The sequence below is a fragment of the Branchiostoma lanceolatum genome, chromosome 17 (genome assembly GCF_035083965.1).
Source record: "Branchiostoma lanceolatum isolate klBraLanc5 chromosome 17, klBraLanc5.hap2, whole genome shotgun sequence".
Taxonomy (NCBI): Eukaryota; Metazoa; Chordata; class Leptocardii; order Amphioxiformes; family Branchiostomatidae; genus Branchiostoma; species Branchiostoma lanceolatum.
The window spans coordinates 11,975,994-11,988,640 of record NC_089738.1 but is presented as its reverse complement, the minus strand read 5'-3'; the positions used below and the strand labels follow the sequence as shown (position 1 = coordinate 11,988,640).

General features: G+C 38.1%; 1 protein-coding gene across 1 annotated transcript; it reads left to right on the top strand.

Moving 5' to 3' along the window:
- The first annotated feature begins 484 nt into the window (after positions 1–484).
- Positions 485–12,523, top strand: LOC136422930 (amine oxidase [flavin-containing]-like). The gene is made up of 16 exons (XM_066410857.1): positions 485–658; positions 3,219–3,313; positions 3,569–3,706; positions 4,235–4,339; positions 4,898–4,989; positions 5,177–5,280; positions 5,754–5,791; positions 6,797–6,946; positions 7,460–7,619; positions 7,994–8,090; positions 8,419–8,472; positions 8,675–8,732; positions 8,866–8,963; positions 9,525–9,636; positions 10,117–10,179; positions 10,414–12,523. The coding sequence occupies exons 1-16, from the start codon at positions 604–606 to the stop codon at positions 10,549–10,551; spliced, it is 1,557 nt and encodes a 518-aa protein (XP_066266954.1). The 5' UTR covers positions 485–603; the 3' UTR covers positions 10,552–12,523.
- Positions 12,524–12,647: the final 124 nt, after the last annotated feature.

Genomic DNA, 12,647 nt, shown 5'->3' with positions numbered 1-12,647 from the left:
ACGTTAACTGTCCAAAGTAGTCTGCAGACAAATGATAGTAAAATCACTATGTCTGTCCGGCCACTTGCTTAACGCGATGGAAAAAAGCAATGTAAATTTCCCCCCACATGCGCGGCACGTGGCGTTCACGTGGTAAACGCATGGCCATTATGTTTTGCCGTGCAAAAATCAAAGAGATGGTTAAGGATCATAACGTTACTTCTGATGTTCTTTATTGCTCATGAGAACAGGCTTTGGCAATACATCGCGACATGTGGACATGAGCCAAACCGGACGTAAATAGGTTCTGCACGTAAATAGGTCATGTTACGTTACCCGAAACGAAGATGAAGATATCAATGTACAACGTGCAACGTTACAGTGAAAGACTGTCACCTGGCGATTTCTAGACAAACGGCAACTGTGTTTCGGAGACCCAAACAAGCGAAAGCCAAAAACGAACGGTCCCGGCTGTTTAACCTTTGCCCCGCCTTGACCCTTCAGGTCTTCGCCACACACAGACCAGCGGCGGCAACATCACACATTCATTGGAGCTGTCGCCGCGCCGCAATCTTCTGCGATTTTACATGCCCCGAGCTTCCCCAATCCTTCAGGAGGGAGAAAATGGCTACAGGGAGAACAAAAACCCAAGTCGTCATCGTCGGAGCAGGCTTGAGCGGTAAGAAAAAGATTGTTTGATTAAAGCAAGGAGAATCTTAGGAGGTGTGTCTTGGTTTCTTGTTTCAAGAGGCCAAAGAGGTGATGCATGACAGGTTTAGAACATTAGGAAAGAGGAAAAACCTTAGTAGCATCTTTTTAAATCTTCTCTAACGTTGCATTAAAAAATGGCAAGTGATATTTTTTTTTCAACATTCATTCACGACATGGAATTGTTATGTTATGTGTTACGTAATCGCAAAAATGCTGACTATCCTTTTTTTTATCATCCTCGGTCTGACGTAATGTTTTTAATGTGAATGTCTTGGAACATATTTCCTGACCTACAATAACAAAAAAAGATTAATCATGTGTGCCTTCAATTTCAACATGATCACTTTTAGTGTTACAAATGACATGAAGGTTGTGTTGCATTTTCATAATTTTTTCAAACATTACAGACCACATTTCCAGACTTTAGTATAAACACTTTTTTATCAGTTTTGGTGAACAATTTGTTTCACACTTGAACAATGATTTATGACTCAAAATACCCTTGCAATACTATAATTCACAGTAATGACATTTTTATTACCATTTTATGACTCTTGGTGCTGATAGTTTTCTGTTAGAATAATAGTGCATTACTTCATTCCATGATTGACGTAACGTTACATATTAACATTGCAGCAATAAAGGCTATGATAAGATCTTGTTACTAGTTCAGTCCATAGGCAATGAGCAGAAGTAAAACTGTTTGTACGGATTTGTCTGTGTTTATGTGGTTCCCAATTTAATACACACAATGCAGCATTGGGAAACAGGTTTTCTGCGCATGAAAAATTTGCCTGTGAAAATTTGCGCGTGAAAAAATAAATTTCTTTAAAATGTGTCAGAAAATGTGTAGTATAATTTTCTTAGACAGGAAAATGTGATCCCATGATACAATTTTTCATCTGACACCTGAATTTATGGTTTGAAAACTCCAGATCTTTTAGTCCCTTGGGAATAGGTCCCTTGGGAATAGTTAAACTTTTGGGGGCTTGAAACCTAAACATTTGAAAATCACTTAAATCTTTAAGAAATACATAGTCAACTTACTTATGTAAGGTTTTGTATTGTAAAATGTAACTATTTGAAGCTTTTCTCCAATCTAATAGCCTAATTTTATCTTTTCTCAAGCAGATGCTTTCACGCACAAATTTCACTTTTTTGCACGTGAAAACTTAACATTTGAAAATCACTTAAAGATCAACTGAAAAGGTTGAAACAACAATTGCAACATTTTGAACTGTAGAATGCAACAATAAGCTACTTAATTCGATTGTGGGTCATCTTATTTCAAGTTTTAAGCACAAAAAAGGTTTTAAATCCCTTGGGAGTCAGCTTAGATATTCCCAAGGGACCTAAAATTCAAACCCAAAATTCAGGAAACAGATGCAAAATCATATCATGGGGTAACATTTTTCTGACTAAGAATTTTGTAGTGCACATTTTCTGACACATTTCTTGAACTTTATTTGTTTCACGTGCAAATTTTTGACGCGCAAGTTTTTCACGCACAAATTTCTCACGCGCACAAAACCCCAACCCCAGCATTGCCAATGCCATACTTTCTAAACTAAAGTGCTGCTATTTTGTGTGTGGGACTGGAAGGGTCACAAAGCATAATGGGTTAGGGGGTGAAGTCTGCCATCTCTAATTGCTTTAATTGTTACAAAATGTACTGAGAATTTTCAACAATGGTGCAACACTGGAATATTGAAGATGATTTTATGTCATCTCCCAATTCTATGTGTGGGAACAATTGTGGCCATAATTGTGTCCAAATGTTTAATTGCTGTCCCAAGATTTGTCCCCTATTTCATTTGTCATTCATCAGAAAAATTCTGCTCACGTACTAAGTTAACTTATCTGAAAGGTGTGTCTGAAGGGCACATTCAAGCTGAGTACAGGAGGGAAGGTGTGTTTATTCAGCTGATTTGGCCTTGCCACCCAAACCCTCTTGAACTAACGTTCTGTCAATCACCTAACATAAATCTTGAAATATTCACTTTTAAAGATAATGTTCAGTTTTCATGGTCACTTGTCCACTTAAGACTCAGTCATAACCACTGCAAACAGGCACCAGTATATTCATTGTTGGTAACACAGTTGTTTCAACTACACACATACAAATTCAAAGATAACCACCATCTCTTTAATATTTTTACCTTGCCACCGACTTCAATAAATTTACTAGTTCAATCTGAACATTTTTGTTCTCGATCATTTTTCTGTAAAATATAAACAAAAGCAGTAACTGGTGAGCAATTTGTTGATAAGGTCAGTTCCAACAGAACATCACACGGGTGGAATTTTAATCTTGTTTACATTCAAACTCTTATACAAGCAGTCATGTGAGATGAGGTCTGGAAAAGCTTTCAGTAGGGGGGAAGTTCATTTTGTATGTATGTAGGTTGGGACTGAATTAAAACTGTAGCCTGGTATCCATCCCTAGGTAGCAACCCTGTCTTTTCTGTCTTTGCAAATAGGTACTGAATTGATAATGATATACAGTACATTTATGTGTCATCCTCCAGGCCTCAGTGCTGCGAAAGTCTTGCACGAGTACGGTGTGGAATCCATTGTATTGGAAGCGCGGGATCGCGTTGGCGGACGCACCCACACCATCAAGGTATAACTCTGTATTACGGTCTCGTAGCACTGACTTTGTTGTTGTAGTAATGTGCTTGTAGTTGCTTTTCCTTGCTCTTGTGTTGTTGCAATTTGGAAAAGACAATGAAAGAATATGCAGTCTTTCCATGTTTGTTGCAGAAAAAAGCTGTATCTTTGCAATGCCACTTTTTGAAACTTCACCCACCCACCCAAGTGGGAGGTTGAATGTTAAAGGTTATCTTACCCCCTCTGTCTGATTCCTATTGAACTGCAGGGCCCAGGTTTTGGGTATGCTGATGTGGGTGGAGCCTACATTGGTCCTACCCAGAACCACATACTGAAGCTGGTGAAAGAGCTGGGAATACAGATGTACAAGGTCAACACAGAGGGCATGTCTGCTGTCTGGAGAAAGGTGAGATGTAGGAAGATGTCAATAATTACCTCTTTGAAAATGGAGATATTGTTTTCTATCAGTGCGTTTGTCTGTTTGTCTCGATGTGTGTCCGTACTTCTTTGAATACATGTATTTGTAGAGTGACAGGATGTAAGGTGGCAGATGGTGTAACCAGAGACTGGTAGGATGAGATGGTTGGCTTGGCCCGGGCCAAAGTTGGTCCCGCAAGCTGGCAGGAAAATGCATACTATTGTACATATTAGACAAATGTCATGTTATAAATTTTTTATCGATCTGTGTCTGAGTGAGGTACGTTATTGTTTGTATGCTAAATATGATATTATAAAGAAGTTCAGGATTATAATGGAATATTTGTAAGGAAAGGTTACTGTTTGAAAGGTCAGAGTTGATAAACTTGTCACAAAATAGAGATTTCAGAAGACTACTTCAGAAGTCATCCTGTATTACTACATGTGTATACATGTACATGTGTGCACTTAATAGCTCTTAGACAACTGAGTCAAACTAGAACTTCATCAATTTCAGGGAAAGAAGTTCACAGTTGATTCAGAACAAGTTGCCGTGACCAATCCTGTGTGTCTACTTGACCTGCAACATCTGTTCAGAACCATGGACAGGATGGGTGCTGAGGTAAGTGTCCTGGTTAGTGTAAATGTTTTGCATAGAGTACCATTCAGGTCCACCCCTGAGCCATTGCCAAAAAAAGAGTGGGAAAGACAGCATTTAGTAAGAGAGGAGTCATTTGTAGTCTCCACAGTACTGTAAATTCATTTATTTTCACAGGGACTTGATTTCACGGTAGGAGGGGAAAGGAGTTTTTTGCTGTGTTTTAAGTTCGTTGTTGAAACCATTCTATAGTACAGTAGTGATGCATGGGAAATGCGTATTCACAAATTTGCAGTAGAGAGGTCATTGTGAAAACTGCAGAAATAAAACCGCCTCGGATATTTCAAGATTTACAATATCGCAGCTGTGGATGTGCTGGTTACTCACTTTAGTTTGGTTGATTCCATTGTCAATGTGTTGTGTTATTAGTGGCATTAAAATCTAGCTATTATCAGAAAACAGTATGAATTCATCATTTAATTACTTCATTGATCCATTCACTTAGTCATTCATTCAATTTTTATTCATTCATTCATTTGTTTGTTTGTTCATTCATTCGTTTGTTTATCCCTCTGTCCTCAGATCCCAGTTGAAGCACCCTGGAAGGCTCCCCATGCTAAAGAATGGGACAGATTAACCATGAAGGATGTGTTTGACAAACTGATATGGACAGGGTAAGTCAAAACTAAATGTAGTCCTTCATCTTTTTAGTAAACATGTAGAGTATGAGCACATCAAAGTTGAGTACCGGTAACAGATATATTTGCCCTCAATATCTTACTTCAAATGTTGTCTAAAGCTCTTAAGTGCATTTGTGACGAAAAGGAATTCTATTTTTGATAAAAGTTGTTCTGTTCCCAGCTCTGTGCGTAGATTTGCGGACATGTTCGTGCACGTAAACGTGACATCAGAACCACACGAGATCTCAGCGCTGTGGTTCTTGTGGTACATCAGGCAGTGTGGAGGTGGGGAAATATAATTTTTCTATTATTTAGTATATTATATTAGGAGAAATCTTTTCGAGTGACTAAACTAGCAGACATAAAATTGAGAGGTCAAACTTATTCTATGCGTTGATTAACACACAATACTGACAAATGCCACTCTTATTATAAAGCTTATGGGTTTGCTTTATCACTTGTTTTTTCAACAAGGGCTATTCCAACATAACAGTGGGACTTTTAACTGAAAATTTGAGGATTTTAGATGTAACACAAAATAAGGGTGAAATAATTCCAGAGGGAATAATATTTGGGAGTGCTTTGAACTACAGAAAAAAAATCACCCTTCTTTATCACATACATGACTGTACATCCCCACTTTTAAATGGAGTAGCCCTTCCTTGTCAATCATTCATTGCTGGCCAATGTCTTGCTCAGTGTCTTAAACTAATCCACTTCTGACCTAAAACCTCACTTTCCTCTACCCTGTTCTGTAGGAGTGAAGAGAATATTTTCTGTTGCTAATGGTGGACAGGTGAGATGGGACTATATTGTCCCCTACCTACATATTTCAGTACTGCAGTGTTAACCTCTGCCAAAGAGATTTTTGACATACGGTCTTTGGAAGGATATCTAACACAAACAACACTTAGTATACAATGCATAAGCATACTAGTATAATGATATTTTTGACCTTGTACATGTAAATGAACTGTCTACCTGAAAAGAAACCCATGACACTATTCACAAAGTCCCCCACCCATGCCTTGCTGAACAGTCCCCATGCAGACATGTAATTTATCCAAATTACAACACAATAACAAGACATTTGTGACTATTTCCTGTACCTATGCCATTGAAAGGATGATTGATTACTGAGGCCTACATGCCATTTTAGAGTGTAATCAGCGATTTTGATTCCAGGTAGCCGGATCCCTCAAATGTAAATAGCATATAATCAGTCCCTGAATTCAACGAAGACAGCTCAAATCTAACATAATATGTATAATCTATGTTGCTATTTCTGGACTGCTATTGCATCAGGAACTTGTGTCCTTTAATCATTGCAGCTCACTGTACTTTTCCAGACTCATGCTTTTGTTTAAGTTACTATTTTTAGGCTCTTTTTAAGAACTTACACACTAAAATGAAAGGAATTATCCCTTGACAGTTCAATTTAGGACTTGGAGGTGGAACTGAATAAAGAGTCACAAAATTGTTCACTTATAAGTGATTGACTGTAACTACTTAGTATCATAATGATGTTTGTCATACAAAATTGATCTTATATGATGTTCAAATGCTGTGTTAGTAGCTTGATATTCCAAACCATAAATTTTCTAACAATCATTATCAAGAAGTGTACCCAGCTGTGCTTTGATAGTTTTGACTTCACTTTGATCCACAATCTTGTCAAGTTTATTATTGCCATTGTCATTACATAGTATACATTGCAAAGACATACAAATCAGCAAAAACATAGGTATCAAAATAGATTAATGTTGATCATTTTCATTATATTCAATGATTGCTGTTTTAGGAGAGGAAGTTGGTGGGTGGGACGCAGCAGATCAGTCTGCGGCTGGCCGAGTTGCTAGGCAACAGGGTGACGCTGAACAGCTCCGTCTCCAAGGTTACGCAAACCGAGATGGGCATAAGCATAGATACGCTGAGTGGAGACAGTTATCAGGTAACAATAGCCATGAGTTTGTTGCTCACCTAACTTTTGAACTACTGGATAGCAGTTCAGCACTAAGGACTGGGTGTTGTAACTTTGTACCACAATGACTACATACATATGTAGTCATCTTAGTACAAAGTTACAACACCATGTCCTTTGTGCTGAAATGCTTTCCAGTGGTTTATAAGTTAGGTGAGCAACAACTGCCTAGATTTAACCTCGAGACTCCGAGGCCTAAAAGCAAAGTCACTAACCATTTGACCAGACTAGACTATCAGCTCAGGGCTGTTGTAGGAAATTTAGGGCTAAGCAATATATTGTATTGTAGTCCTGGACTGGGCTTGGGTGAACACAGGCAAAATTTGATGAATTCAAGGAAAAATTACGTAAATTTCAAAGTTGATAAGGTGACACCTAAATGGTAATATTTTTTCATTGCTTTGCTAGGAAAGCCTGGTATTATGCAATACATTACCTCAAGTACCTTTGACATTATTGTGTTAATTTATTTGGTTTATACAGGCGGAGTACTCTATCGTGGCCATCCCCCCACCCCTGCAGCTCAGGGTGTCCTTCAGCCCCAGCCTCCCCCCTGTGAGGAACCAGATGATCCAGCGTATGCCCATGGGTTCTGTCATCAAGACCATGATGTACTATGAGAAGGCCTACTGGACAGAGAAGGGTATGTTTCATGCTTGAAGTACTTTTGGTTATGTTTTGGGTGCTGTATGTGTGTGTGTGTGTGTGTGTGTGTGTGTGTGTGTGTGTGTATGTGTGTGTGTGGTGTGTGTGTGTGTGTGTGTGTGTGCGTGCGCGTGCGCGTGCGTGTGCGTGTGCGTGTGTGTGCGTGTCTCTGTGTGTGTGTGTGTGTGTGTGTGTGAGTGTGTGTGTGTGTGTGTGTGTGTTCGCATGTGCGCGCGTGTGTGTGTGTGTGTGTGTGTGTGTGTGTGTGTGTGTGTGTGTGTATTAACAGTACAACTTGAATAGCTGTGGATGGATCCTTATGATATTTCTTCTGTTTTGTTTTGAGCATTATCTTGTATCCTCTTCATCCAGGTATGTCGGGGATGGGTGTTATTGAAAATGATGACTGCCCTGTGGAGTTTACCTTAGATGACACGAAGCCTGATGGGTCCTACCCTGCCATCATTGGGTCAGTACCTGAGTGCACAGGATATGTAGTCAGCATTTTCCGAAAAATCTATATTTACTTTAAGTTTTATGCAAATACAATAGATACATTCAAGTAGGAAAAAAGTTCCGTGTCCACATTTGAAATGTGTGAACAATACCTGATAATTGCTTGTGATAATTGTTCTTTCATTTTACAACATTTTACCCAGTTTTACACCATTATGATTGGAATTGTTCACATTTGTTTCTGCATTTGATGTCATGTTGTGGGGAATACCAACAGTTAACTGGCATGATATGCTTGCCTGAAGAAAGCTTTTTTTGTCTGTTTCTGTTTGAATCTACAGATTTGTTCCTGCCAACAAAGCCAGGAGGTACTCAAACTACAGTGAGGATGAAAGGTACTTCTTTTTCCAATTTTCACTTGTTACTTGTTCCTTTTGCAAGAAGTCAATATTTACTGGCTTGGTTTGTTGATCACAATAGATAAGCACAGAAAGTCATAAATACATGTCTCATCATTTTTAGCCATTAGATGACCAGATGACATAATCTAGGTGTCATATATTTTTATATATGGATTTCTGGCCAATCTATTTACAGGAGGGACCTGATATGCCAAGGATACGCCAAAACATTTGGCCTGAAGGAACTTCTGCATGTAAGGATGAGACCTAACTTCTGTAATTGTGCTTTTAATACTTGACAGTCGACAGCTTTTTGTACAGTTCTCAATTAGACATTGTTTGAATGATGTGTACCTAAGATTTCTTTTTGTTTACTGTTGTTTCCAGCCCACCTGTTATGTAGAGAAGAACTGGTTGGAGGAGCCATATTCAGGAGGATGTTACACAACAGCGCTGCCCCCTGGTGTACTCACACAGTTCGGCAGGTACTGTCTGAATTGTTTCACATGTACTGTGTCAAATGATTTGTTTCACTCAAAGTACAGTCTACTGTAAATTCAATTACTTTTGTCAGGACTCAATTTCACGGTAGAAGGGGAAAGCAGTTTTTTTTAGTGTTTTAAGTTCGTAGTTGAAACAATTCTGTAGTACCGGGGTTGAATACAGTGGAATTGGCTATGCGCAGTGTCATGAAATCCTTGAAAATAAATCCACTGCAGACATTTCAAGATGTACAGTAGATGAGAGGGCTGTGCAAAATAGGCAACAACTTACTACAGTAGCATCACACAAGTTTCAAAGAGACATTCAAATTGGTTTTTGTTTGAAAGGACACTGCCAAGTGTTAATAAACCAAGATCATTCTACTTGAAGGAACCAGGCATCTTAATTGACGAGGCAATTCATTCTTATTTGTCGTCACTGTCTTGTATTGACAGTGAACCCACTAGACTGTAATTACAAAGTGTTTGATTAAACTGATTCTTGGTTTTAAGGTCAAGGTTTCGTACATAATGATTTAAGATTTCCATTGTTATTGTTAACAGGATAGTGAGAGAGCCGTTTGGCAGGGTGTTCTTTGCTGGAACAGAGACGGCCACCCATTGGTCAGGTTACATGGAGGGGGCGGTACAGGCAGGGGAGAGGGCGGCGAGGGAGGTGAGTGGGGAATACAAAAAATTGTAAGAATCTTCCTAAATTCATCTCTACCAGGCACCAAAGTTGTGCCCTTGGGAAAGGCACTAGCTTTGTTTAGGGACGTCCTCTTGGATGGGTTGTTAAGCCGGAGATCCCGTGTTTGAGGAAAAAGTCACATCTTGTCCAATTTAAAGAACCCACCACACTTTATCAAAAAGTGTAGGGGTCCATCCCGGTGCGGATGGATCAAACCTAGCAGTCTGGTGTTGCTTAGCTTGTACTTACTGTACAAAACTGGTGTGTTTTGCATAAAAGAGGTTTAACGGTTATGTAAAACAAATACAGTGTATCATTACATCTACACACTTAAATTTTGTTATGTCCAAAAAGATGACTAGCATCACAGTGTAATGGTTGTGTCTAACAATAGCTATACGGTTCCTAGTCAGCTATGATGTATATGTATGTGGATACAAGAATAACAGAATTTGTCTCTTTCAGATCCTTCATGCCATGGGGAAAATTGAGGCAAACCAAGTTTGGCAAGATGCTCCTCAGTCTGAGGTACGGTGAATTCTAATTCGTTGTACTGTATTATTAACAAAAGATATTCAATAAATAGCAATCAAAAGATGACTATGAGTTAAATCAAGAATGTAACATTACTTTAGGGCCTACTTGATGCTGTTTTGTGATGTGAAGCAACATAAATTTGAATTCGTGTCTTGGAGTTGACCACCAAGGAATTTTTGATGACAATTTGTTATGTATAACAAATCTTTGATTTTTCCCTATTAGGAGGTGCCAGCTCTTCCATTTGTTGACTCGTTTGTGGAGACCTATTCTCCTTCCATTTCTGGGTTACTGAGCACCATCGGACTGACGGCAGTCGTGGGCCTGGCCGTTGGGGCCAGCTTCATCCTGTACAACAAATAAGCACTGTTATAGGTCGTTCAGTGTAATTTAACCAGCTGCTGCCATGCCACGTGCCTGCAAAGCTGGTGTGTTATGCCGAAGAGCTGTTATACTGGCTATATACATAGATACAGATACAGATATTGCTTGCATCTTAGTGTGCAACACGTTGGATGTAGTATAACATTTATTCCATGAACCAAGTTTTTTAAACTGAATTAGTATTCATTTATGAAAATGTGTTAAAAGTATGCTTGTTGTTTTTGTTTTTTCAATGTACAAATTTCATTTTAACTCAAAATTGAGCCAGTTACCATGCTGTTTCTTCTTTTTGATTTCTTTCAATGCATATCTTTCTAGCAGTATGACTTTTTGGTTAATGGCTTTAATAACTGTTATACATGGTCTACTTTTATCAGCATTGGTGGTCCAGTGGTTAGAAATGCCACATTTGGATTAGCCTGCATTCCAGGCTACATTTCGATCACTAAGAAGGCATCAGAGTCAATGCCTTCCAAATGAGATTTTAAGCTATGGTATAAATGTTTCTGATCTGTGATGGTTTAATCCATCAAAAAATGCCATGTTTTTACATTTTACAGGTTTTTATTGACTATAGGCATTTACAGTGTTCATTAACTCAAACTCTGTGTACATGTAACAGATCAATAATGAATAATGTTTTGCAACGGGAAATGATACAACAGGCAAGTATCTATCTGTAGGTAATGGACTGGAGCAGGGTAAAGAGAAAATTTATGGAAACATAATTGTGATGCTGTACAGAATGTAACAGAGCTTCTGTCAGTCTTCCAAACAGTCCATACTTGGTATCAATGTCTCTATGTATGTTAAGATTTACTTTTTGTGCAGTTTGTTTTGTACTCTGTATGTTTTTTAGTTGCATTCTGTGTTTTTAATGTTGCACCCTGCATATGCATGTTGCTTAATGTTAAGAGAGAAAACTGATTGTTTCCCTCTGTTGTTGTACCTTAACCCTCTTCGTGCTGCCTTATAGATTAACCATGACAAACTTTGTGCCAAAAGGCTTTACCAGTCATATAGTGTTCCTTTTCAGCATGGCGGTAACACAACATTTCATTCCATTTTTGCACTTTGTTGATGGACTGATTCTATTGATATAAATAAATTAAGGTGATAACTAAATTGTTGCATTAGATAATTGAGTTTTGGATTCCATCGCGAGAAAACATTGAAGTGTGGCAGAAAAATATTTTAGTGCAGCACAAAAAATATGTATGTGGTAGATATTCAATAAATGTAAAGTAAGGTTAGGAGCTGTGATATTTCTACATGCAATTTCGCTATTCTGTTAATAAACTACTATTGTGTTTTCATGGACAAATTAGCTATTTTGTGGTTGTAAACCTATAGGAACGACTATTATAGAGTTTCAATATAACGTTACTTATGAATCCTAGAAATCCTGATTTTACATCTAAATCTTATATAATGGCTTAAACTTCTTGTCATCTCTATCTTGGAGTCCAAACCTTCCATGATCTTCTATTCGGCTGTCCCGCTTAAACTTCTTTTCATCATTCCTGTCTTTATTTCTACCTCTTTCCACCAAGGACCAGTTCAGGTCTAAGGACTTAAGTTAGGTTACATCAGATAAGTATAACATTAGATTAGTAGAACTGCTTGTGTAGAAGTGCTGTATAAAATCATTTGTCCTTCGATTGCTAGATGGCTCAGTGTATAGATACAGTGTATACTCAATTTTGTATTAAGATAAACATGATGCCAACACTAATTTAGATTTAGGTGCAAACTTTAGGTCAAATTAGTTTTAGATGTTTAATCATGGTTGAACTAAGTGCAAATGTATACATGAAGTACTACTGTGTTTTATAAAGATAGATCATAGCACATTTACATAAATTACGTAATAAAGTCTGTAACTGTTACAGTACTTTAAGTATTGTACCTTTGTGACTGGCATTCCACTGAATAAAGACATGATATTACATATGCCATTGTTCTACTTTTTGCGTGGATTATGCCTTTGTTCTACCATGGAGGGAGAAATGACAATTTACACCTGAGATATACAGTATCGAATGGTAAACTCCATTAACATTAATCAGTTGGTT